Source organism: Nicotiana tomentosiformis, chromosome 9, assembly GCF_000390325.3.
Source record: "Nicotiana tomentosiformis chromosome 9, ASM39032v3, whole genome shotgun sequence".
Taxonomy (NCBI): Eukaryota; Viridiplantae; Streptophyta; class Magnoliopsida; order Solanales; family Solanaceae; genus Nicotiana; species Nicotiana tomentosiformis.
Genome location: NC_090820.1, coordinates 2,588,113 through 2,613,631, shown reverse-complemented (window position 1 = coordinate 2,613,631; position 25,519 = coordinate 2,588,113). Strand labels below are relative to the sequence as shown.

Sequence of the window (25,519 nt, the reverse complement as noted above, 5' to 3'; positions counted from 1 at the left end):
ATTTTCTAAATTGAATATCTCAGCAATTATTGAATAAGCAAAGGGAAAAGAAAACAGAGAAATTAACAGTAGCCCCCAAAAGTTGAATATTGTTTTGCTCATGTGCTTGCATAATGGTTGGCTAATGTTACTTATTTGACTCTTTTTAACATTACAAGTTAGTCCATAATTGCCTTCTGTCTACACAGCTTCATATAAACCTCTGCATCTTCATCCTGCAGACACAACCCCCCCAACAAGTTTCTCTATTTTTAACATGCAAAGAGAGATTTTCATAAACACATCAATGGATTCAGAGGGAAGAAAAGTGCCAAGAATGAAGCTGGGATCACAGGGTTTAGAAGTGTCAGCTCAAGGACTTGGTTGCATGGGCATGTCAGCCTTTTATGGACCGCCGAAACCTGAAGATGACATGATCAAGCTCATTCATCATGCCATTAACATCGGCATCACTTTCCTCGATACTTCAGATGTATATGGACCTCACACCAATGAAATCCTCATTGGCAAGGCACGTAACCTCTTTTCAATCGCATCTGCTTTATTTCCCATAGTTCTTTCCATTTTACAGTCTTAATTTGAATCTTAAGAAAATCGAGGTTGAAGTTTACTTTTTTAGAACACTTTATGAGTAACTACATTAGTTGTACCTCTCTTCCAATGTATGTGACTCTATTTCGTTTTTAGTCCGTTTCAAGAACAATGACCCCTTTGTAAAAATAAAAATTTTAGATTTTTAAATAACCGCAAGAAAGTATATATTGCAAGATAGGAAATCTTCCCTGGCAATAATATGTTACTTACGGAGTATAATTAAAGCATCTTACACATAGAGTAATTTAGAAAAGAGGGGAGTAATTTCGCGATTGAATCCTCCTGCGTTACATAATTTAAGGCGTTTAAGCTGAGGTTTTCAGTTATCTGCGAGAAATAAAGTTGTTCATAATGATTTAATCCTTGTATCTTCATTTGGTGTAACATAAGCAAGAAATGATGTACCCTAGTGAGTGTGATTACTTGTGACTTGTAGTTAATTAGAAACAAAAAAAAATGCCAGTATTTTTGTTTCATTCTATTAGTGAATTTCAGCTTGTGCTAAGAACCAATTCAGACTTATGATCACACTACTAAAGTACATGATTAGAGAGTTGTAAAGATCATTGTAAACAGCACGAACATTTATCTGTCTATTTACTGATTTATAGATTTGTTGATTAACGTTCATTTTATGACCATGTCAGGCTCTGAAAGAAGGGATGAGAGAAAGAATTGAGTTGGCAACAAAATTTGGTATTAGTTCTGCAGATGGAAAAATAGAAATAATTGGAGATCCCTCCTATGTAAGGGCAGCATGCGAAGCCAGCTTAAAGAGACTTGATATTGACTGCATTGATTTGTACTATCAACATCGGATTGATACACGCGTGCCAATTGAAATCACGGTTTGTCCTCTTTTACCATCGAGTTTTAGTCACCAATTTTATAACGAGGTTATAAAGTAGTGCCTATCATAGCGATTTATTTGTAGTAACCTTATAAGTGACCTTATTGTGTAAAGATTTCATATAAGATCGTGAATATAACTTAAACTCTTAGTGATAGAGGATAAGATGATTGACTTGATATAGTAAGTTGACTTTTGGTGGTTCATTTGGCAAACAGAAAATATTGGAAATCTCAGAGTTATTTGGGCATTTTGTGAGGAAGATAATCAGAATGTTGCAAATGATGTTCTCTTTCATTTTTCCAATTAAACTTATCAAGACGAACTAAAAAAGGGCAGCCCGATGCACTAAGCTCCCGCTATGCGCGGGGGTCTCTGGGGAAGGGCCGGACCATAAGGGTCTATTGTACGCAGCCTTACCCTGCATTTGTGCAAGAGGCTGTTTCCACAGCTCGATCAACAACTTTACTAGTTACGCAAATGCTCCCCTTCCTTATCAAGACGAACTGATAATAAGTAATCAAATGATACATCATCCTATTCAGTAGTATGCATCAGTTTCTTCTGTATCTTTTTCGAACATACTTGTCGTTCTGAATTTTGTATTATTTTGAGATTTGCTATTTGTTTTTTCAAAGATGGGAGAACTTAAGAAGCTGGTTGAAGAGGGTAAAATAAAATATATAGGTCTATCCGAGGCTTCAGCATCGACGATTAGAAGAGCACATGCAGTTCATCCAATAACAGCAGTTCAATTAGAATGGTCTCTGTGGTCAAGAGATGTTGAGGAAGAAATAATCCCTACTTGCAGGTTTAACATGCATCCTGTTCATTTTCATTTAGTGTCCTAAAACCATTAATTATAAGTCGTTAATGTAGCATTCATAATGATTAAACTTAATTTTGTAGGGAGCTTGGAATTGGAATAGTAGCATACAGTCCCTTAGGAAAAGGTTTTTTGTCATCTGGTCCAAAGCTGCTCGAGGATTTGTCGAATGAGGACTTTCGGAAGGTTAGCAGCCTCCATATTTGCTTTTTTCATGTCTTACTTCTGTAGAAGATTTATATATTAAGAATACAAAAGTTTGAGCTTTAAATCTGGTATTAGCTAGAATCTCTAAGTTCTATGCTTGACCAATCAAGGCCAATTCTATATTTGCAGTTAGTTTCTATTTCAAAAGAAACTAACTACATATATTGATTTTACAGCATATACCAAGGTTTCAAGCCGAGAATCTTGAGCATAACAAGATCTTGTACGAGAGAATTTGTCAAATGGCAGCGAAGAAGGGATGTACGCCATCTCAACTAGCCTTGGCTTGGGTACATCACCAAGGAAATGATGTGTGCCCCATCCCAGGTATCAGATACCGATTCAGAATCTAATTTTGACGGGTTCAATCTTTATGTTCTTACACTTAACCCATTATACTTTTGAAATTATACACTCAATGTTTTTAAAATTAATGATTTTTCAAATACATATATGTACTTCGTGTTAGAAATACTAGATTCAGTTGAACCTGCCGAGTACTGACTATGATACGTCCGCTGCTTCCAGGTACCACTAAGATCGAAAACCTCAACCAGAACATTGGAGCTCTGTCCATTAAATTAACAACAGAAGGCATGGCGGAGCTTGAATCCATTGCTTCAGCCAATGCAGTCAAAGGTGAAAGAGATGCTTCTGGTGCAAATCACAAAAACTCTGATACTCCATCCTTGTCAACTTGGACGGCTACAAGATAAGACTTTCGCGCACTTTCCACGTTACAATGTATTTGAAACATGTTCTTGTTGGAAATAGTAAACTTGTAATGGTTTAAATAAGTGTCTAGGCTCATTTGTACCTTTGAGTCATCCTAGAATGTTCATTAATCAATGTTCATGTAACTTGAAGTTTAAGGGTTGATACAACAACAATAACAACAACATAGGTGGGGTCGGAGATGTTTAAGGGTTGATAATAACCTTATATCAAACCTCTCTATAACAACCTCGTTTGTTGCAAAATATTTTGACTGCTGTAGTAAAATGCTGTTATAGAGGACATATATTATAACATAATATAATATTCGGTTTCGAGAATAACTCGGATTTTATAGTGAATGACTATTATATAGGGATTCTGTTATAGAGAGGTCTGACTGTACATGATAATGTACGTCCAAACAACGAAGTTTCATGTTCAGTAAATGCTTGTTATATTTTTTAAACTAAGTCCTTTCAATACAGAACTTCTTCATATATAAGAGAAAACAACTATTACACCAAAATCTCCTCTTTTTCATCACCATATAATCTTTTTATTTTCTTATTCCCTTATTCTTTTAAAGAAAATTGCAATTCACTAAATGAAAGTACAAAACTTGAATATATCCTATGGATATGCGAATCTAGGATTTTGAGTTTATGAGTTCTGGATTCTAAAAAAAGACAGCATACTAGTTCCAGATAAATTATTATAGTACATATCAAGTGGAATTTTTAAAACAGATACAGAGTTTGAGCCAAAGCTAACCTGTAGCTACCATTGTAGCTCCGCTCCCTGATCCTATGTACTATCAAATAGGAGATGTGATAGCTCGCAAAGGACAGGCTTTGGCTAAAGTGATACCAAACTTCTCCTCCATGTCTAGTTCTTCTGGATTAATGCCTTCTTCAAGTTTCCAATTAAAGGAATTCAAGAGTGAACCCACCATTACCGGAACCATTCTCAACGCAGCCAGAGGTAAGCCAGGGCATATTCGTCGACCAGCACCAAATGGAATCAATTCAAAATCTTTGCCTCGCACATCCAATTCTGAACTCCAGAACCTCTCGGGTTTAAACACTAGTGGCTCCTCCCACAAAGCTGAATCTCGACCAATTGCCCACACATTAACCAGTACCTGTGAGTAGGGGTGTCAAATTTATCACAAGAAAATATAACTTATCCAACTCGTCCAAATCTGGATAGTTTGACTGGGCATATATTAATTGGCGGGTTTATTTGGGCATAACCCTAGTTAGCCCTCTATAATTTGGTCAATTCGGACAGTCGACCAACTAGGACAACCTATGTAGCCCAAATTGACCGATAAGGAAACTTATCAACACATTGAAAAAAAGAAGTTTTTCGCTTTTGGTTAGTTAAATGTAGTCATGATAAACAAAATAAAAGCTTGTGTTATCAACTTTTGACCCAATCCATTTATCGATTCAACCCATTTTAACCCGCCCATTTGAAAACCTTACCTGTGAGCCCTTCGGGATGATGTAATCACACAATTCAACATCTTGCTCCCCTTTGCGTGGGAGTAAGAATGGAACTGGTGGGTGCATTCTTAAGGTTTCTTTGACAATACACTGCAAGTAGGGGAGTCGAGAAACATCATCTTCTTCTATTGGTTTTCCTTTTCCAACGACTTGTGCAAGCTCAGCTTGGACTTTCTTCCTAATCTCAGGTTGTCTAAGTATTTCTGCCATTGCCCATTCCACTGTACTTGTCGTCGTATCAGTACCGCCAATAAATATGTCCTGAAATATTTTTTGTAAATCCCATCAAATATACCAATGCGAGCCTAGTAAGAATATTTCTTTTGTATTAATTAGTTAGTGTATCATCTGAATTATTGAAACACCGGTAAAGTTGTTGCCATGTGACGAGAAGGTCACGTATTCGAACCGTGGAAACAGCCTCTTGTAAAAATACAGGGTAATGGTGTGTACAATAGACCCTTGTGTTTCGATCCTTCCCCTAACCTGCCCTTTAGTGTATCGTTGAATTATTAAAACATAGAATTTTGTTCTAGTATGTAGAAAAGATTGTTATTGGAAACAGTCTCTCGACTTTCAAAAGGTAGGGGTAAGACCTGCATACACACTACCCTCTGCAGACCCAATTTGTGGGAATATAATGGGTTTGTTGTTGTTGTTGTTTATTTACGTAAAATGAGATTGTAGTTTTTTAATATATCGTATTATGTTAAATTCAAAAAGATGTATTGAACTATGGTAGTAAAAATAAAACGACAACAACAACCCAGTAAAACCTTACAAGTGGGGTCTGAGAGAGTAGATTGTACGCAAACCTTACCCCTATCCGTAGGAGTAAAGAAGCTATTTCCGAAATACCCTCAGCAACAGAAGCGAGAAAAAAATAATATTAGCATCGTAAGAGACCGAAAAAGATGGACAAACAATAACAATAACCAGTAATAATACCACGATAGTAAAAATAAAGCTGATGATAAAAGAGAAGCACAAACCAGGAGCAAGGAATTGATGTGATTCTGATCGATTTCTTCCGAATTTTCTTCTCTAATTTTGAGAAACACTTCCAAAACATCATTCTTTTCACTGTTATTCCTTCTCTTTTCCTCCAATCGCTCATTGATCAAACCATCGAAAAGCACAAACAACTTACCGAAATGAATGTCCATGTTACGCCTAATTCGTTGAGGATCAATGTTTTCAAGTATGGGAAAAAAATCCACTAGGTTAGGCTTCCCAGCCTCGGCCACGATGTTCCAAATCACGTCCTTCAACTCTACCTGTGAATCCAAAAAACAAAAGGGTCACAAACAATTATGCAATGTTTAGTACACAAAAAGAAGGGGAGCCCTGGCGTAACTAGTAAAGTTGTTGCCATGTAATCAGGAGGTCACGGGTTTAAGCAGTGGAAATAGCCTCTTGCAGAAATGGATGGTAAGGCTGCGTACAACGCATAGCGGGAACTAGGCTCCGGGCGTCATAATAACATTTTTCAGCTCTACCTTGGAATCCAAAAAAGGGTCAACCAAGTCCTTAGAGAAAAGGATATTGGACAACAAATTGAGAGAAGTCTTGAAAGCAGCTTTGCCAACGATCACAACTTCACCTTCTTGACTACATTTTGCAACATAATCAACTAGTTGTTGTACCTTTTGAGATCTTAAGTGTTGATTTGAATCAAGTTTAGTGAGTGAGAGGATGTTGGAGTTCAAGATTCGTCGAAGGGTTCGCCACGTCGGACTAACAGGGAGCCACGTCACTGAGAATTTGGAATGGTTGTGTGCTTGAAGTGCATTAGGGATAAATCTATTGGAAAATGCTTGGTCTTGTTTTTGAAGGACTTGTTTTGCCATGGTTGAAGAAGAGATGACAATTGTGGTTATTTGGCCAAGTTTTAAACTCATAATTGGACCATAGATTTTGGCAAGATTGGCTAGTGATATATGAGGTTTTGCACCTAATAAATGAAATAAATTTCCTATTATTGGCAGTTGTATTGGTCCTGGTGGAAGCTTTTTGTTTCTTTTTGATAGAAAAAGAAGAAAAACGCAAGCAAAAATTGATCCAAACACAAGTGTAAAGTAATCCATGTAGGTAAATAACAACGGGGAAATTACCATAACATTGCAATAATATTCTTTGTAAGTAGATACACAAATTAGCTTGAGTTGTGCTGGGCACTGTCCTAAGAAACTATTTCAGCAGTGTAAAATATTTTTTTAGGATTAAACAAACTTATCTCTATTTTATTTAGAGGATAAAGAAATCAACAAAATATTTATATTACAATAATCCAACAAGATTGAAAAGAGAATAAGGACAAAGGAAATTTATAAATAAAATTGGAAATAAGAGAAGCTAGGCGAGAAAGGGAAGAAAGCTAAGAAGAAAGAGTTTTTTTGTGTCTAGTGGAGAATTGTATAACCAATAGTGGCTATTTATAGTTATAATTGCATGAAACTTTATAATTGCACGGCAAAAACGTGGCAGAGGATTTGTCACTTTTTACACTTGGTTTGCCACTTAACATAGTCTTTTAGAATGGCTAAGACATTTGTCCAAAAAGCTTTAAAATATTGCCACAATCCATAATCATCTCCTACTCACTCTCCTTCAAACTCTATTGTAAGAGTTATGCAATACTCTACTTGCTTTATATATGTTTTGCCCCCGTAAATTAGGAAGTTCATTACCTAAGGAAGTTCATTCCTAAAGTTTTAACTGCTTTCTTGGCTTCGGTTTTAGTTTTATCTTGTTATTGTTTCTCCTTATTATCATTACTTCGTCCATCCGTTCTTCAGTCAAGGGTTTATCGAAAATACTTTTTCTGTCATTTTAGAGTAGGGGTAAAGCTGTGTACATCATACCCTCCCAACACCCCACTTGTGAAAAAATTATGAGTTTTTTTTTGTTATAATTATTACATAAGGAAGTGGACGTTTGTCGTCAAAGATGGAGCTAGGATTTTAGTTTATAGGTTCTTGATTATGGAAAAGGCAACTTACTAGGTTATGAATAAATTAATATACACATTAAATAAATTTTTTAACACAAATATAAAATTAATGACCGAACCCTAAACAGAAATGTAGCTCCGGCTCTCCTTGTGGCTTGCCAAACTAGAAAATTCAAACACATCACTAAATGAAGGGTCCAAACACCACAAATTTTCGACCGACTTTTATTTTATTTGAACGACGAATTTTCTTTGCAGCAGAAGATGTTGAATATTTAATCAATGAGTTCACATCACCTTGCTTTTTTCTTTCTTTTTTTCTTATTGTATGTGGCATATAATTTCTAATTGTAAAATACTTATTAGTGTCTTACTTATCTATCAGTTAGGCAAGAAATTAAATCATTGCAACGTGCCTTTGAAAGTAAATTACCACGAAAGTAAAGTAAAGGATCAGACCAGGTAAGTCGTTGAAAAATTGCGCCACGAAAGTCATTTTGTACCTGATTAATACAGTATAATTTTTCGATAGAAAAAAATTCAATTGAATCCCTATTCCACTCCCTCTACTTAGCTCCGCCCCTAGCACAAAGTCCGCAGTTGAAAAAAAAAAAAGGAAAATCCAAGCATCTTGAATAATGCGTAGCAACCAAAACAAAATTAAACACGATTGGCTGGATGTTAACCTGTTTGTTTGTTTCCTAGTTATTGCAACACAATAAATTGAAAGAAAAAAAGAAGAAGAAAAAAACAAGGCAAGAAATGTGGAGTTGGTAAAATGGAGGATTTTATTTATAACTAGATAGCCGTATTACACCGAAATCAAAATTCGAAGATAAATTTAATTTCATAAACCACAAAAAATATCAGTGTTACAAAGATCATGCTATGTCCTATTTTCTATAAAATTAATTTATTATATTTAATATATTTTATTAAGCTAACTAGCTATTTTGGAATGTCATGTAATATTTTCAGTATAAAATATAAAAATTTAGGTAATATTTGCTTTTTACTTAACTTGGCCAAAATTGAATGATTTTTATGTGACAAAAAATAAAAAAATAATTTTTGTATTACAAACTCAAAATTGAATGAGTTTTATATAGCAAAAAATAAAAAAAATAACTTTTATGTTACATCCTCAAAATTAATTACTACATGTGAAATTTACTGTCATATTACAGAAAGTAGATATCCCATTGGCATCATTCCTAGTAGAGACAGTAGCAGCTAAACGCGACCAAGTAGTGCTATTTTGAGCACTAAGGTTATCAAAGCTAGCTAAATTATTAAAAACCATAAATTTTAACGTTGCTAAATTTATGAGGGAACTGATATTGCACAACAATCCCCTCTTCTGATTTTCATTCTCCTTATTTAATGAGATCAATTTCTAATAGTGAGGATTACATATATAGTCCTGTCTAGTACTTCATGAAAAAGTTTTGAATTCTTAATTAATTATTTCCTATTCATAATTATAAATAAGAACCATCATTCCGACAATGATTATTGATATTGACAAAATAGAAGTAAGTGGATCGATCAAGTTATCAAATTCTAAAAATAAAAAAAAAAGATCATTATCGGCGATGCAAGTATATACATATTAATAAAAAAGAAATGCTATTTGTTTATCCTTGCTAAATGCAGGTCATTGCTTAATGGTTTTGGAGGACTACATATGTGCAACACATCTTCAAAAAAGCTAACATTGTAGCCGATAAAAAGGCAGTTCGGTGTATGCGCGGGGTCTGTGGAAATGCCGGACCACAATAGCCTATTGTATGAAACCTTACACGTGTGGCCGATGTTTTATCTAAATTTGGTTGTAATTACGATGCTACTACTTTATTTTCCCACCTTTGTTATGACTATTATGTTAATGACCCTTCAAATTAGGTACTAAGGTTAGGGGATGGGATAGCTCGCAAAGGATAAGCTTTGGCTAAGGTTATACCAAATTTCTCCTCCATGTCTAATTCTTGTGCCTCAATGCCACCTTCAAGCTTCCAATTGAAGGAATTCAAGAGTGAACCCAACATTACTTGAACCATTCTTAATGCTAATGGCAAGCCAGGGCATATTCTTCGATCAGCACCAAATGGAATCAATTCAAAATCTTTCCCTCGCATGTCCAAATCCAAGTTCCAAAACCTCTCGGGTCTAAACACTAAAGAGTCCTCCCAAATAGTAGAATCTCTACCAATTGCCCGCATTCACTAGTACCTGTGAGCCCTTCGGGATGATATAGTCACACAGTTCAACATCTTGTTCCACTTTTCGCGGGACAAGTAACGAAAATGGTGGGTGCATTCTTAAGGTTACTTTGATAATGCATTGCAATTAAGGAAGTCGGGAAACATCAGTTTCTTCTATTGGTTTTCCTTTTCCAATGAATTCTGCAAGCTCAACTTGCGCTTTTCTCATAATCTCAGGTTGTCTAAGCATTTCGGCCATTGCCCATTTTAATGTGCTTGTCGATGTATCAGTACCAGCAGCAAATAGGTCTTGTAAATGTACATTAGTATTCCAATATAATTGGTGAACACAAGACAATGCACAAGGAAAGAGCAATTAGCACAAAACAGAACATATTATAACCTCAGCAATTAAAAGAAACTATCATAAACTATCTTTTACTTTATACACAATTTTTTTTGAGTAAGATCAAAGTTTGCATCTTTAATATTAGAAGTAGTCCAAAGGATAACAGAGAAGAGCACGAACCAAGAAGATGGACTTGATGTGATTCTGATCAATCTGTTCAGGATTTTCTGCACTGATGTTGAGGAGCGCTTCCAAAACATCACTCTTTTCACCGCGATTTCTTCTCTTTTCTTCCAATCGCTCATTGATTAACTCATCAAAAAGCTTAAACAACTTACCAAAATAAATAGTTGTGCGATGCCTTATCCCTTGAGGATCAATCTTTTCAAAATCACCTCCTTGAGCTCTACCTTTGTATCCAAAAATGTCATAAACAATTATACATCAATGTGAAGCAATTAATAGCAACATTCAATGCACCATTTAGTTATACGAAAAAAATAAAAAAAAAGAGGGATCAAGATGTAAGTATGACGCCCATGACGGAGGGTGAGCCAACGAGGGCGGATCAAAGATTCTGAAAAAGAGGTGCACATAACACCTTAGTCGAATTAAAACGCATGACACATATTGTTCCACTTTGGCCCAACATCGGCTCACAGATTTGTCACTTGGGCTACACTATCATCGAGCCCAAAAGTGTGTGTACCATGTGTACTTGTGTTATAAAGCTATTTACTTTCCTCTCTTATTTTGATAGGAGATTCGACTAAAGGTGTCATGTGCACCTCTTCTTTGGAAGCTTGGCAGTCCAGACGCCTGTCATTCCTTCTCTTTGACCCGCCTAGTCAGCTCGCCTTCTATCATGAGCGTACCAATCATGTTATTCAGCTGTACCTTTGAATCTGAAAAAGGGTCAGCCAAGTCCTTGGAGAAAAGGGTGTTAGACAACAAATTGAGATTAGTCTTAAAAGCAACTTCACCTATATCCACAGCTTCACCTTCTTGACAACATTTGCACAATAAGCAAGCAATTCTTTCACCTTTTGAGATCTTAGATGTTGATTTGCATCAAGCCTATTGTAAGAGAGGATATTTGTGTTCAAGACTCTTCGAAGCGTTCGCCATTGAGAACAGACAGGAAGCCATGGCACAGAGAATTTGTAATGGTTGTGTGCTTTAAGTGCATCGGGAATAAAAGGAAGGGCCGGTGCATTAAGCTCCATCTATGCGCAGGGTTCGAGGAGGTGCATTTCTGAAGGGTCACAATCCGGTGGAAAAGGCTAAGTTTTTTGAAGGACTTGTTTTGCTATTGCTGATGAAGAAATGACAATTGTAGTTATTTGGCCAAGTTTTAAACTCAAGAATGGACAATAGATTTTTGCAAGATAGGCTGGTGATATATGAGGTTTTGGACCTAATAAGTGAAGGTTTCCTATGATTGGCCATGGTGTTGCCCCTGGTGGAAGTTTTTTGCTGCGTATTTTTGCTAGAACAAAAAGCAAACTGCAGGCAAAAATTGATCCCAACACAAGTGTATAGTGATCCATAATGATAATGTCTAAGAATTTTGCAGCTCAAAAGATGCTACTATTAGTAATTGTGCAATATAAAACATACCAGCTGTTTTCAGTTTTTTTTTTTTTGGGGGGGGGGTGGTCAAAGCTGGCTCTCAATTAATTATTGGTTGGTTAGTCCATTTTCTCTTTAGTAAAATAATTAAAATTATTTTTTTGATAGTTGTGGTGTTGGGCCAACTTAAAATTTACGGGATACTTGTTATCTTTCACCAGTACATGTATCAAATAACTCTATTTTTCAAAGCTTGAATAGATAAAAATAAATCACATCTCATGTAAAACAGACTAGTAATGCAGTTTTTTTCAAAACGGACTAGTAAATCACCATTTACGTTGCTAACAATCATACTTTCCCTTTCTATTATGTAATAACTAAAGATAACATTTGCTCCTTAAAAGTCTCCCTTAACCAGCGCCAACCATTTGGATGCAGAATTGTTGTTCCTATTATGACTTGCATAGTGTGAAAAGACTAAAGAGACATCAAGAGAAAAAACTTGTTTTGTCTTTTTGACGAAACTCGATACAACGAGATGCATCATTATATTATTTATAAGAGTACTTCTTAGTCAATTTTATAATGTATGCCACACATTTTTGACAAGAATACAAAATAATCTTAATCAAAACAGTACCACCCTACTGAGGTACTAGTTAATATCTTGACTAATTCTTTGCTTGGTGTTTTCCATCATGCCTTTTTGCCTAAATTTTTTTTAACCTAAATAGTCTCTCATTCAACCACTTAAACTAAAAATATCCGAAAGATATATAATATATGTATAATTCATGTATAATATGTATATCACCATATACAATCAGTGTATAATTTACGAATACCAACTAAAAAATAAATAGTGAATCTAACTAGTTATTTGCGTAAAGATAGCTAAAATCAGTAAAAATAACACGGGCTAGCCAGTTTTCGGACTGATAATTGAAAAATAGCCAGCATTTGCAAAGTCATTGAAAAATAGCCACTATTTTGCTACAACACGGACTGATCCAACATAATATATGATGGAACTTCAATACGCGGAAAGTTCCAGCATAATATACTGGAGATTGGAGCACCTATGTATGAACTTCTAACATATTATGTTGGATCGGTATATTATACTGGAATTTCAGTATATTATGCTGGAATATTTTCCATATTTTGAACAGTATTTTCGTTCAAATTTATCTTTACATGAAAAGTGGCTAAATTTTAATTACTTTTGAAACTATGGCTATTTTTTAATTACCACTTGTAAATCTGGCTATTTTTGAATTTTTGTCCTAAAATCACGACCAGGCCCAATTGACACTCCCACGATAGTGCCATTTGTTTCCGGCCCATTTAAAGTCCAGCTGATTCATTTTGACTTGGCTTTTAGCTTTCTATTCAGAAAAAGAAAATCGTACTCTCCTCGAAACCCATTGCGGTGGACTGAAAGAAAACTTAAGGTCCAATGTAAGACATCATCAGTGCCACAATAATTGAATCAATGCTTGAAGAATTAACTTAAATAATTGCCCACTCAACCGTTTAAACTAAAAATAAATGACAAATGATAATATAAGTATAAATAATGTATAATCGTATATAATCAATATATAATTTATGTATATCGACTATAAAAAATAAACAGAAAATTCATCCGGCTATTTGTGTAAAGAGCCTTCCAACTTGAGAGGGTGGAGTCTACAACTAAAAGCCCAAACAGTATATAGATAAAACCGAGCTCACTGAGCACCCCGATTTTTCGGTGAGGCAAACGGAGCAGGAACGTGACCGTAATGAATCGGAGTCAGAGCGAGGATCCCCTCATATCGAGCTCGGGCAAAACACCTACCCTCGGGGGTATCAGGGCCATGTCCTCCGGGTCTAGTTCAGGGATCAAGACTTCGGAGAGCATTACCAAACAACTGCACATGACTAACAAGGAGCCGTGATGTCCATGCCCAACTGGATATCACGGAGTGAATCTCGGCCCGTATCGGCAGAAAATCAGTGATTTGCGAAACAGAAGATTTTTACCTTTCTTAGAATTGTACTTAGGGTAAAACTCCCCTACTATATAAAGGAGAAAGCTTATTGTTCAAGAGGGACATTGTAACACGAATATCAAGGCAATCTATACCAATTCTCGTTGTCGTTCAAAATTCTTATTTTTGTTCTTAAGTTCTTCATAAATGCAAGCTTGGAATCGAGGGCAGGTTCCTCATTGAGTCATCAACTGAGCTCATAATCACTCTTATCATTGGTTTGGACATTTATTACGTCTTTCATTTGTTTAATCTAACGTTATTAATCACTCGTATTGAATTAATCCACATATCCTTAAAACCATATATAAATTCAATTGTTATCCTTTTTTTTTAGGGTAAATAGTTTAGCGCCCATCGTGGGGCTAAGAATAGTAGTGGTAATTTGATACAAATTTCTATAACGCACTATGTTTTACGCTTGTTCTTTGAGATTTTAATTTCAGATCAAATTAAAAATGTCGAACTCTCAATCTACTCGTTTGAATGTTGATTCTAACTTCTGAGTCTGGCCACCATGGCGAGAACAACAATGTAGTGCCCAGCAATGAGGTATCTCATGTTGACCCCAATAGAGTTCCAGTCGCGGACCCAATCGATGCTTATTCACATGTGACCATCGATGCAAACTTGCCTACCGACCTCGAAAGCAGCGTTCGCGGGGGAGCCCGATCGATAGCCTAGGGTACACACGACGGCGAAGACAATGAGATCAATTTACGGGTGATCTTCGAAATATTACAGGCTCAACAGGTCGCAATAGCCCAGTTGCAAAACCAAAATCGCGCCTCTAGCAGAATTGAGCTTGAACCAACCCAGGAAAACACCCGTAGAAATGAACCAGCCAGAGAAAGGCCGGGTGAAATTGAACCCGGGACCAACCCCGAGATAATAAAGATGCTAGAGGAACTGATAAAGCGGGTGAAATCGGGAGAAAAGAAAATCGAAGCCAACGACAAAAAAGTGGAGACCTATAACTCCAGGGTTGATCAAATCCCAGGAGCACCCCCGATATTGAAAAGCCCGGATTCTAAAATATTTGTCCAAAAATATTTCCCTCCGTGCGCAGCTCCGAAACCGGTCCCAAAGAAGTTTCGTATGCCTGAAATTCCATAGTATGACGGGACCACGGATCCAAAAGAACACGTGACCTCCTACACGTGTGCCATCAAGGGAAATGACTTAGAAGATGACGAAATCGAGTCGGTTCTATTGAAAAAGATCAAAGAAACCCTGTCTAAAGGAGAAATGATATGGTATCACAACCTGCCCCCTAATGTCATTGATTCATTTGTTATGCTTGTAGATGCCTTCGTAAAAGCTCATGTCGGGGCCATCAAAAACCTCTTTAAAGTGAAACAAAGAGATAACGAAATGCTTAGGGAATTCATATCGTGGTTTCAAATGGAAAGGATGGACCTGCCCCCGGTTGCGGATGATTAGGTCGTTCAAGCATTCACCCAAGGACTCAACTCCCAAAGGTCCTTGGCTGCACAATAGCTGAAACATAATTTGATAATGTACCCGGCGATAACTTGGGCTGACGTCCATAACAGGTACCAATCGAAAATCAAAGTCGAGGATGATCAGCTTGGGCCCCCCTCTGGGTCTGTGTATCTCATCAGAACTAATGACAGTCTAAAAGAGTCGTCAATCATGAACCAAGACCAAGCAGATATTAGTATCAACCGTATAGCGAAGATCGAATGGGCAGTGGATCTGGATGTAACCTTGTGAGGAATGAAAAAAAGAAGCGATCGAGGTCATAATAGCCGGGGACTCATGAGCAAAAACGGTTTCGATAGGCCAATCGGGCCAGGGAGGCACCAAGGTTATCGGAATACAACTTCAGCGTCGATGCGGCTGACATCGTGTTAGCTATCAGACGCATAAAAAAGATACCAAGTGGCCTCGACCATTGCAGTATAATTCTGCCCAAAGAGACCCCAACCTGATGTGTAAGTATCATGGCACTCACAGCTACAGGACCGAAGGCTGCCGACAGCTAAGAGAAGAAATGGCATGGTTATTCAATAATGGACACCTCCGGGAATTTCTGAGTGATCGAGCCAAAAATCACTTCAGAAATAGGGACTCCAATAAGCAAATCAAGCAAGAGGAACCTCAACACGTCATCAACATGATCATCGATGGAGTCGACATCCCATAGGGGCCAATGCTGAATCGCACTAAGGTGTCAATTATAAGGGGAAAATGAACCTGGATTACGTGCAGGAGGGGACCATCTCTTTCAATGATGAAGACGCTAAAGGCATCGTGCAACCGCATAACGATGCACTGGTAATTTCTGTACTCATGTCAATTACTCAACCCTTCAACATCATCAACCAAACGAACCGCTCTTATCTACCTACAATAGCAATTTTTCTCTGATTCTTTTTCCCGGGTTTGGAATTGGTTCCTTTCACTACTGGTTCAGAGACTGTAGCCTTTCTCCTTTTGGCAGACTTCTCCTCGAAAGTGACTGAAGCTGATTCAGCCCTCCTCTTACCTTTTCTTTGAAGAGGGACTTCATTCTCCTAAATCTCGAGTTAAGCGTGTGTTGATTGATCCAGGTAACTCGACCAATATTATCAGATCGAGGGTCATAGAGCATCTGGGTCTATATGACCAAATAGTGCCTGCAGTCCGGGTCTTAAACGGATTCAACATGACATGTAAAACTACTAAAGGGGAGATAACGCTGCCAGTGAACACTGCCGGAACCATCTAGGAAACAAAGTTCTACGTCACCGAAAGAGATATGAGGTATAACACTTTATTCTGAAGGCCATGGATTCACAACATGAGGGCAATACCCTCGTGTCACGACCCAAAATCCAACTAGTCGTGATGGCACCTAACCCAACCCGCTAGGTAAGCCAATTATCAACTATCTAATTCCAATAACAATTATTAAAGAAAATATATGAAACCAATACATTTCTCCAAGAACTGGTAGTACAAATCATGAGCTTCTAAGAATAGAATTTACAAAACTAGTATGAAATAATACATCATCTGTTCGAAATATACATGAACAGATTGCTATAAATCTAAGGCTACCATGAACAAGAGACAGCTACAACCGGAACGCAGGTACATCTTCAGATCCAGCTCCCAATGAACATAGCAACATCAGCAGCCAACATCTACATGCAAGGTGCAGAAGTATAGTATGAGTATAACCGACCCCATGTACTCAATAAGTAACAAACCTAACCTTAAGTTGAAAGTAGTGACGAGCTTTTACCAAGGTCGGGTCCAAAACCAATAGTCCATAACAACGTAAAACAAATAATACAAGAAGCAACTTAGAGATAAAATGCTCAGCTAAATCATGATTTCTAAAAATAGTTCTTCCTTTCAAGTACATCAGTGAAAACCCAAATCGTTTACCGAAGTTGCCAAAATAAATATGAATAAGTTTGAAAACAATAATATTTCCAAAATCCTTTCAATAATAAATGAGATATTTTATTTTCTTTCTAGATAACCCGTGTAAAATAAATGAATCACTATGTCCATCTGTCAACATGTGCGAGAAATCATGAATGATGTGATACTGTACAGCATGAGGAAAATATATCTATATGCATGTATGTCATGTGTGCAACTCAGTGATAAAATCATATGCATACTCTCAGAGTATCATTTCACTCAGTCCTCACAGTCACTCAATCCTCACAGTCACTCAATCCTCCCAATCGCTCGGCACTCGCACTAAGTAGGTACCTACACTCACTAGAGGTGTGTACAGACTCCGGAAGGGCTCGTTCAACCCAAGCACTATATCAAGCCAATCATGGCATATAACAATGAAACATGCTGCGACGCGCAACTCGATCCCATAATTATCCTCATAATTAGGTCCTCGGCCTCGCTCAGTCATCAATCTCTCCAGTTTCTCGAGCTCAAGATGTCATAAAAATCAGCCCAAAAATGATAATATGATATATCAATAAATAGCAACAGAGACTGAGATATGATATGAAATGAATGAATATGACTGAGTGTGAAATTACAATTTGAACATATAATTCAACCACATAAATGACCCAAATGGGTACCAATAATAATAACATATGTCTAAGCATGATTTTTAATACGAAGCTCAGCTCAATTTTCTCTAACATGTAGAGAATGTACGGATATCAACAGATTATTCAACTACACAGTTCCATGGAATTTGACCAAATCACAATTCCTATGGTGCACGCCCACACGTCTGTCACCTAACATGTGTGTCACCTCCAATATCAATCACATAACACGTAATCTGGGGTTTTATACCCTCAACTCCAAGATTAGAAGAGTTACTTACCTCGAACAAGACGAATCCAATGCCGAGCAAGCTCAATAATGCTCCAGAAATTCCATTCTGCGTGTATCAACTTCCATACGGCTCTAATCTAGTCACAATTAATTTGATTCAGTCCACACAATTATAGAAATTAATTCCATATCAAAATGCTAATATTTTTCCACAAAATCCGAAATTACACTCCAAAAATCTCTCGTGGGGCCCACGTCTCGGAACCTGACAAAAGTTACAAAATTCGAACACTCATTCCGATACGAGTTCAACCATAGCAATTTTATCAAATTTTGATAACAACTCGACCTCCAAATCTTAAATTTTTATTTTTGAAAGATTTTGCAAAAATCTTGATTTCTTCCATTTAAATCTGAAATAAATAATGAATATAATCACAGAATCATGAAGTATCATCACTTTCGGATATAGAACACTTACCCTAATTCATATGGTAAAAAACGCATAAAAAATCGGTCCAATCCAAGCTCCATAGCTCTAAATATGTTTAAAATGACTGAAACCTCGAAATATAGCTACTACCTAAGTATTTACTCTTCGCGACCGTGAAGCACAAAAATTTCCAGCCCAAAACTATGAGCACTAAGGTTACCAAAACTAGCTAAATTATTACAAACCTTAATTTGAACGCTGCTACATTTATGAGAGAACTGATGTTGCACAACAATCTCCTCTTCTGATCATCATAATTTTCTAATTTTCATTCTCCTTTATTATTGAGATCAATTTCTAATAGTGAGGATTACATATATAGTCCTACCTACTTCATGAAAAAGTTTTGAATTCTTAATTAATTGTTTCCTATATATAATTATAAATAATAACCATCATTCCGACAATGATTATTGATATTGACAAAATAGAAGTGGATCGTTCAAGTTATCAACTTCTAAAAAAAAGATTATCGGTGATACAAGGATATACATTATTACATATTAATAAAAAACTAAATGCAGGTAATGCTTAATGATTTTGGAGGGCTACATATGTGCAAAGGCAGTTCGGTACACTAAGCTCCCGCTGTCACACCCTTTTTTCTACCCGCAAAGTAATATTGTGTGGATTAAAGGGTTTTTCCAATTAAAGTGACAAAATTGAGTAGGAATTATTTTATTTATAGAGTCGCCATTTGGAATTAATTTTGTTGGTGTTCCAAGTCACCTTTTATTTGAATCCCTAATCAAAGAAAGATTTGACTATATTATTATTGGTCTGCGAAAACAAAGTCCGGGTAAGGAATTCTGTTAATCGGGGAGAAGGTGTAAGGCATTCCCCGAATTCCGTGGTTCTAGCACGGTCGCTTTTATTGACTAAATTTTGGCTTAAATTATTTTTGGATAAAATGTGTATTATTTGCCTTAAGTTACTATTGTCTAGTGCTGCTTAATAATTAATAATTTTGGCCTAGGAGCGTGCAAGCACACAAAATCCTTATTTGATTATATGTATTAAAACAAAGAACATGTCGGTACACATGGTTTAAATACAATTAATATTGAAAAGTCAAAGAGCGGGAATGCACACATGACTACTTTATTAAAAACAAAATCGACCAAGGACCGTGTATGAACACATGGTCTACATCTCAAACGTGCCTAAAATTGCCTATCGCTTAAATTAATTAAAAAGTGCTTCTTTTTTATTTATTACTTGTTCGACTGGAAAAAAAATATTATTAAAAATAATTTCTCACTAATGCAAAACATTAAATCCGGGTAAGCTTATGTTAAACTTTTATGGTATTGTTCTACTTATTTTATTTAACAAAAGACAATTTATTGATTTTAAAGAAAATGTCCATCTTACTTTCTATTGTCATTGGGCCTACAAATTTTAGCTTATTTGGCCCATGTCGCTTAAGAGCCTCGATGACCAAGATAACACAAAATAACAAGTATTCTTCTAAGCCCAAATTGCTTCTTACATTAATGTCCAAACTAAAAATTATTTTTTCATAAAAGAAACTTATATGCTAATTATTATCTTTTATCTTCTTAACCAACCATTTCTCAAGGATTAACATAATATTTCTACTCATCTACACCAACATGGCACTAATCAAACTACACTCATTAACAACATAAAAACCACGACTAAATATAAAAACTACAAAAACGCTAATACTTCAATGCTAAAGAGAAGAACTATATTAAGTATAACATTATGTTGACTATAATTCAAAGCATCAAAACATTTAAAGCTAGAAGTCTTTCTTAGATAATTATACATGAACCATGAAAGTAACTCACGAAAAAGAGCCCAAACTAAACAAACATGGTTAAAAGTGGGGTCTTTATCTTTTCCTTAAACTAAGTAATCTTAACATAATGCAATTTCAATCACATATATAAAGAAAAAAATAATAATTTAACTAATCTTTAACAGATTTACATGATAATAACACTAATATAACATTCATCTTGAAGCAAAATCAGATCTAATATGTTCCATCAACCAAACCGGGATCAAATCCTTCTTATTATCATTAAGAATCTGCAATATAAGAATTTGAAAGTTACCTGGTTTGTAGAATAATAAAATACAGCAGTGCAGCAACAAAAAAACTCAACAGCAAATACAATAGAAACAGCAGCAACTCAAGTGTTAAGACAACCCAGAAAACTCAACAAAAATGCTTGAAACTAGTAGCTATCAACTTCACAAATTGCCTAAGGGATCTTTCTATTTTTCTCAAGGTTTTTGCACTCAAACAATCCTCACAAAACTCTGAAATTTCAGCTTGTTATATGTATTAAGCTGCTGATTTTTCTCAAAGATATATGTCTTTAAGCAACTCTCCAAGATGTGTCTCAGTATAAGATAGAGTGTGTAATAGAGTGTCCCCCTTTTCAGTGAGTAAGGAACTCTGCATTCTAAGTGTAAGACAGTCCCTTTTATAGGAGAAAAACAGCCCTTTCAATAGGCAAATAAAGTTAGATTTTTGGACAGATTTTGTTTCACCAAAAATCTGTCCAAAAGACTGACTTTGTGTACTAAACACTGTTCAAGGTCTGTCCCAAAGGTGAAAGGACAGCCTGAAAATCTGCTGTGTCAGAAGCAAGGAGAAAAAATGTCCTTTCAGCCACCCCACTAGTAAAAGTAAGCTACTATTACCCTTATTTTGTGATAAAATAAACTAAACTTCAGATTTTAAATATCAACAACAAACTACTTGCTCAACACAAATCAAACTTGGACAACTATGAACTGACAAAGCATAGACGAGACTAAAAACATAATTGAACTAAGTATTAAAACCAACTTGATGGGAATGAATTGGATTTGTGCAAACTAATTACTAAACAAATAACTAAATTCACAAACTAATTCTCAAAACAGAACGGGCATCGTTAATAATCGAATAACGACTAACAACAACTAAATAATCGACTAACTAAGTGAACGATTTAACTAATACACTAAAAATCATGTTTAAATCAATAACGAATCTAACAAACCACTAAACTAAATAGAGATAACTAATTAAATAAACCTAACTTGAAACTCTAATTAACAAGAAATAACCAAAACAGAATAAATAAATAAATAAATATATATAAAAAAATCAGAAACTAATCTACTAAATAAAAAAAATCAGAAATTAATTAAAGAGATGACGATTATACCTAACAAATATGCTTGAAACCGAAAAATAGCTAAAATGGGGGTTCGGGGCATTTTGGCGGAGGTGCGGCGGTGGAGCCGTGGCGGCGACGGGGATTTTGGGGGTAAAATGGGTAGGAAAAGATAGGTCTCGTGGAGCTCTATCCATTCATGTATGTGTTGTAGGGTGATGTTGGCCGGAGCTTCAAGAATTTGGACCAAAAAGTGGCGGCTAAAGTTTCTTAGATCTAAAATTCAAGGAGTTTGAAGGTTTCTTGAAGGAATTGGTTTGGAGATATGGGAAGAGGAGGTTGTGGAGATTATATGGTGTTAATTTGGAGGTGGTCCGCCGCCGGTGGGTGATTTCCGGCGGCGGCGGCGGTGGTGGAGAGAAGAGAGAGAAGAGAGAGAGAGAGAGAGAGAGAGAGAGAGAGAGAAGAGAGAAAGAGTTATGGGTGAAATGAGGGAATTTTTCAGATTTTTGAGGCTTTAAATACCCCTTGAGAGATCAAATACGGACCATTAGATCAATGGGTGATCAATGGGTGAGATTTGATCTTGGGTCACTTAATGAAACGACGTAGTTTTAAGGCAAAACTACGTCGTTTCGGACCCTTTCAAAGGCAGCCCCTTATCTTGCACTTTTGGCCACTTTCTCTTTCAAATTTGGCCCAATTTCTTTCTTAATCCTACTTATTAAACTAAATTTATACAAACAAATAAATTAATTAAGTAACTTATTCAAATGATCAATTAACTAGATTAATTCACCAATTGAATAGTTAGTTAATTCCTAAAATGCACAAATAAAAAAAGAACTATTTTTGGTATTTTTATGATAGGAAATATGCAATCAAAGACACAAAAAATTGAGAAATATAATTAAAGCAACAAAACACTAATGACTTTAGGAGGTGTTAAAATAGTACAAAAGTTAGGTATTCACAGCTGCCCCTCTTTGCTCGAGAACATGAAGAGTTTTCGTGCAAAGAAAAGTGAATGCCATGGCTAATTTTTGCTCACATATTACTCCAATGAAAGCATTTTTTTAAAAAATGGTGACCGAACCCTGCTTCCGAGGTAGCCTACATATCCTTATTTAGAGGAATCAGGTCAGTGTAGTTCTGGGAAAATTTGGTAGCTGGGACTACCAGATACTAGATTTAAGACTGTTGTTGTTGCTGTTACTGTTACTTGCTGCTTGCATCAAAAGGAAAAGAGAAAGAACTACATATGTCTGGAAACTAAGAGTTACAAAATTCCTAATCTATGTGTCTTGTGGAGTCAAATCTTGATTCTTGACCTGCTCGCTTGTGTTGACCTTAGATTGGATCTTGATGCTCTTTGAGGAAAGGATCATGGCTCATTCTCGATTACTTGCTTTCCAGATCAGAGTTCGGGAAAATGAAACTCGAGAAGCTGGGCTGCTGACACATTATCCAAGCTAAACTCCAACTATCTTGTGACCGAAAAACTTCTTTATTATGATGAGAAAGCTGAAACTGCAAGCTTTAATCGTCACAACATGTGCTCTACGGCAGGGCCTACAAAGCCATCAAAGACAAACAAAACGAACAAAATTTTCTGCCCCAGTTTGGCACTGAGAAAATTTTGCGAGTTATTGGGTAAAACTGCAGGGCAACTTATTTTATTTGAAAGATCCAAAAATGAAACTAAAGGCTCCAAAAAGGATGCTCTTATCTTAGGTATAAAATTGATATAACTTGGACTTAGGAGGTACGTGTCCCATGGGTATCATTGGAATGGCTGTGAGATTGAAGGACTCGAACTAGGAATTGCATCTCCTTGGAATAATGACTCATATTAGGGAGTTCATCTCCTATTAAAATGAATACGGTTGACTCAAGCTAGGAAGTGTGTCTCCTACGAGTGAGGTTGAAAGACTCAGACTAGGAAGTGCGTCTCCTAGGATTAATGGTTCATATTAGGAAGTGTGTCTCCTATTGGAATGACTCAAGCTAGGAAGTGCATCTCCTACGAGTGAGGTTGAAAGACTTGGAGGGAATGTAACCAGGGGTTGGCGCCCTGTATCACTGAGAACGAATGTAACTAGGGGTTGGCGCCCTGTATCACTAACAAAGAATGTAACCAGGGGTTGGCGCCCTGTATCACTAAAGGGGAATATAATCAAGGGTTGGCGCCCAAACTAGGAAGTGCGTCTCCTACGAGTGAGGTTGAAAGACTTGGAGGGAATGTAACCAGGGGTTGGCGCCCTGTGTCACTGAGAATGAATGTAACCAGGGGTTGGCGCCCTGTATCACTAACAAAGAATGTAACCAGGGGTTGGCGCCCTGTATCACTAAGGAGGAATATAGTCAAGGGTTGGCACCATAACTAGGAAGTGCGTCTCCTACGAGTGAGGTTGAAAGACTTAGAGGGAATGTAACCAGGGGTTGGCGCCCTGTATCACTGAGAACGAATGTAACCAGGGGTTGGCGCCCTGTATCACTAACAAATAATGTAACCAGGGGTTGGCGCCCTGTATCACTAAAGGGGAATATAATCAAGGTTTGGTGCCCAAACTAGGAAGTGTGTCTCCTACGAGTGAGGTTGAAAGACTTGGAAGGAATGTAACCACGGGTTGGCGCCCTGTGTTACTGAAAGAAGTGTAACCAGGGGTTGACACCCTGTATTACTAAGAAGGAATATAACCGGGGGTTGGTACCCTGTATTACCGAAGGGAAACGTAACCAGGGGTTGGTACCCTGTATTATTGAAATGAGTGTAACCAGGGGTTGGCGCCTAGTATTACTGAGAAGGAATGTAACCAGAGGTTGGTACCCTGTATTACCGAAAGGAAATATAACCAGGGGTTGGTACCCTATATTATTGAAATGATTGTAACCAGGGGTTGGCACCCGGTATTACCGAAAGGAATGTAACCAGGGGTTGACACCCTGTATTACTGAACGGAGCGTAACCAGGGGTTGAAAGAGTTCTACCTAAGTTAAACTACGAAAAGCAAACCTTGGCGAAGAGTAGTTCTACCCAGAAACATGAGCTGGTACCCCCTAGGTGAAAAGGTTCTACGTGCGTTAAACTACGAAAAACAAGCCTGGGCGAAAAGTACTTCTACCCGGAACTATGAGCTGGATCCCCCTAGGCGAAAAGGTTCTACCTCGGTTAAGCTACGAAAAGCAACCTGAGCGAAGAGTACTTCTACCCGGAACTATGAGATGGATCCCCCTAGGCGAAAATGTTCTACCTTGGTTAAGCTACAAAAAACAAGCCTAGTCGAAGAGTACTTCTACCCGGAACTATGAGCTGGATCCCCCTAGGCGAAAAGGTTCTACCTCGGTTAAGCTACAAAAAATAAGCCTAGGCGAAGAGTACTTCTACCCGGAACTATGAGCTGGATCCCCCTAGGCGAAAAGGTTCTACCTCGATTAAGCTACAAAAAACAAGCCTGGGCGAAGAGTACTTCTACCCGAAACTATGAGCTGGATCCCCCTAGGCGAAAAAGGTTCTACCTGGGTTAAGCTACTGTAAAACATATGAGCGAAAAGTACTTCTACCCGGAACTAGGAGCTAAACCCCCCTAGGCGAGAAGGTTCTACCTGGTTTAAGCTATGAAAATTAGAGGTGTGGACAGTAATGATGTATGCTACGAATAAAGGAAAGTGGAGATTTTGCAGAAACTTACCTTTGGTGACATTCGCCCTTTGAGAATCACCATTCTGCACTGCTTTGATCCTGCTTCAAACAAAGAAAAATTTGTGAGTTTTTAAAGTGGTGATCGG

The 25,519-nt window shown here is 37.0% G+C and overlaps 2 protein-coding genes, 1 long non-coding RNA gene and 1 pseudogene across 5 annotated transcripts; 1 reads left to right on the top strand and 3 right to left on the bottom strand.

Moving 5' to 3' along the window:
• The first annotated feature begins 51 nt into the window (after positions 1 to 51).
• LOC104121477 (auxin-induced protein PCNT115-like) lies at positions 52 to 3,457 on the top strand. Its single transcript, XM_009633485.4, has 6 exons — positions 52 to 511; positions 1,242 to 1,442; positions 2,083 to 2,255; positions 2,354 to 2,456; positions 2,654 to 2,804; positions 3,006 to 3,457. Exons 1-6 carry the CDS (start codon positions 257 to 259, stop codon positions 3,191 to 3,193), a joined length of 1,071 nt encoding a protein of 356 aa, XP_009631780.1. The 5' UTR covers positions 52 to 256; the 3' UTR covers positions 3,194 to 3,457.
• On the bottom strand, positions 2,899 to 6,797 carry LOC104121478 (geraniol 8-hydroxylase-like). Of its 3 annotated transcripts, XM_070186056.1 has the most exons (5): positions 6,202 to 6,797; positions 5,695 to 5,979; positions 4,682 to 4,963; positions 3,966 to 4,335; positions 2,899 to 3,195 (listed from the first exon to the last, which is right to left on the bottom strand). In XM_070186056.1, the coding sequence occupies exons 1-4, from the start codon at positions 6,787 to 6,789 to the stop codon at positions 4,009 to 4,011; spliced, it is 1,482 nt and encodes a 493-aa protein (XP_070042157.1). In that variant the 5' UTR covers positions 6,790 to 6,797; the 3' UTR covers positions 2,899 to 3,195; positions 3,966 to 4,008. The 3 variants fall into 3 exon arrangements, with proteins under 3 accessions (XP_070042157.1, XP_009631781.3, XP_018622182.2); XM_009633486.4 differs by lacking the exon at positions 2,899 to 3,195 and having other exon boundaries at positions 3,712 to 4,335; XM_018766666.3 differs by lacking the exon at positions 2,899 to 3,195 and having other exon boundaries at positions 3,712 to 4,335; positions 6,349 to 6,797.
• Positions 6,798 to 10,558: 3,761 nt separating this feature from the next.
• On the bottom strand, positions 10,559 to 11,786 carry LOC138899518 (geraniol 8-hydroxylase-like; annotated as a pseudogene).
• An 8,518-nt stretch (positions 11,787 to 20,304) lies between these two features.
• Positions 20,305 to 22,220, bottom strand: LOC138899445 (uncharacterized). Its single transcript, XR_011411080.1, has 2 exons — positions 21,782 to 22,220; positions 20,305 to 20,648 (listed from the first exon to the last, which is right to left on the bottom strand). It is a non-coding gene; the product is annotated as an uncharacterized lncRNA (long non-coding RNA).
• Positions 22,221 to 25,519: the final 3,299 nt, after the last annotated feature.

Coding starts and splice junctions, on each gene's coding strand:
- LOC104121477 (XM_009633485.4), top strand. CDS start 257: ATGCAAAGAGAGATTTTCATAAACACATCAATGGATTCAGAGGGAAGA. Junction 2,256..2,353: donor GAAATAATCCCTACTTGCAG/GTTTAACATGCA, acceptor TTAATTTTGTAG/GGAGCTTGGAATTGGAATAG. Junction 2,805..3,005: donor TGATGTGTGCCCCATCCCAG/GTATCAGATACC, acceptor CGCTGCTTCCAG/GTACCACTAAGATCGAAAAC.
- LOC104121478 (XM_070186056.1), bottom strand. CDS start 6,789: ATGGATTACTTTACACTTGTGTTTGGATCAATTTTTGCTTGCGTTTTT. Junction 5,980..6,201: donor ACCCTTTTTTGGATTCCAAG/GTAGAGCTGAAA, acceptor TTGGATTCACAG/GTAGAGTTGAAGGACGTGAT. Junction 4,964..5,694: donor ACATCAATTCCTTGCTCCTG/GTTTGTGCTTCT, acceptor AAAATATTTCAG/GACATATTTATTGGCGGTAC.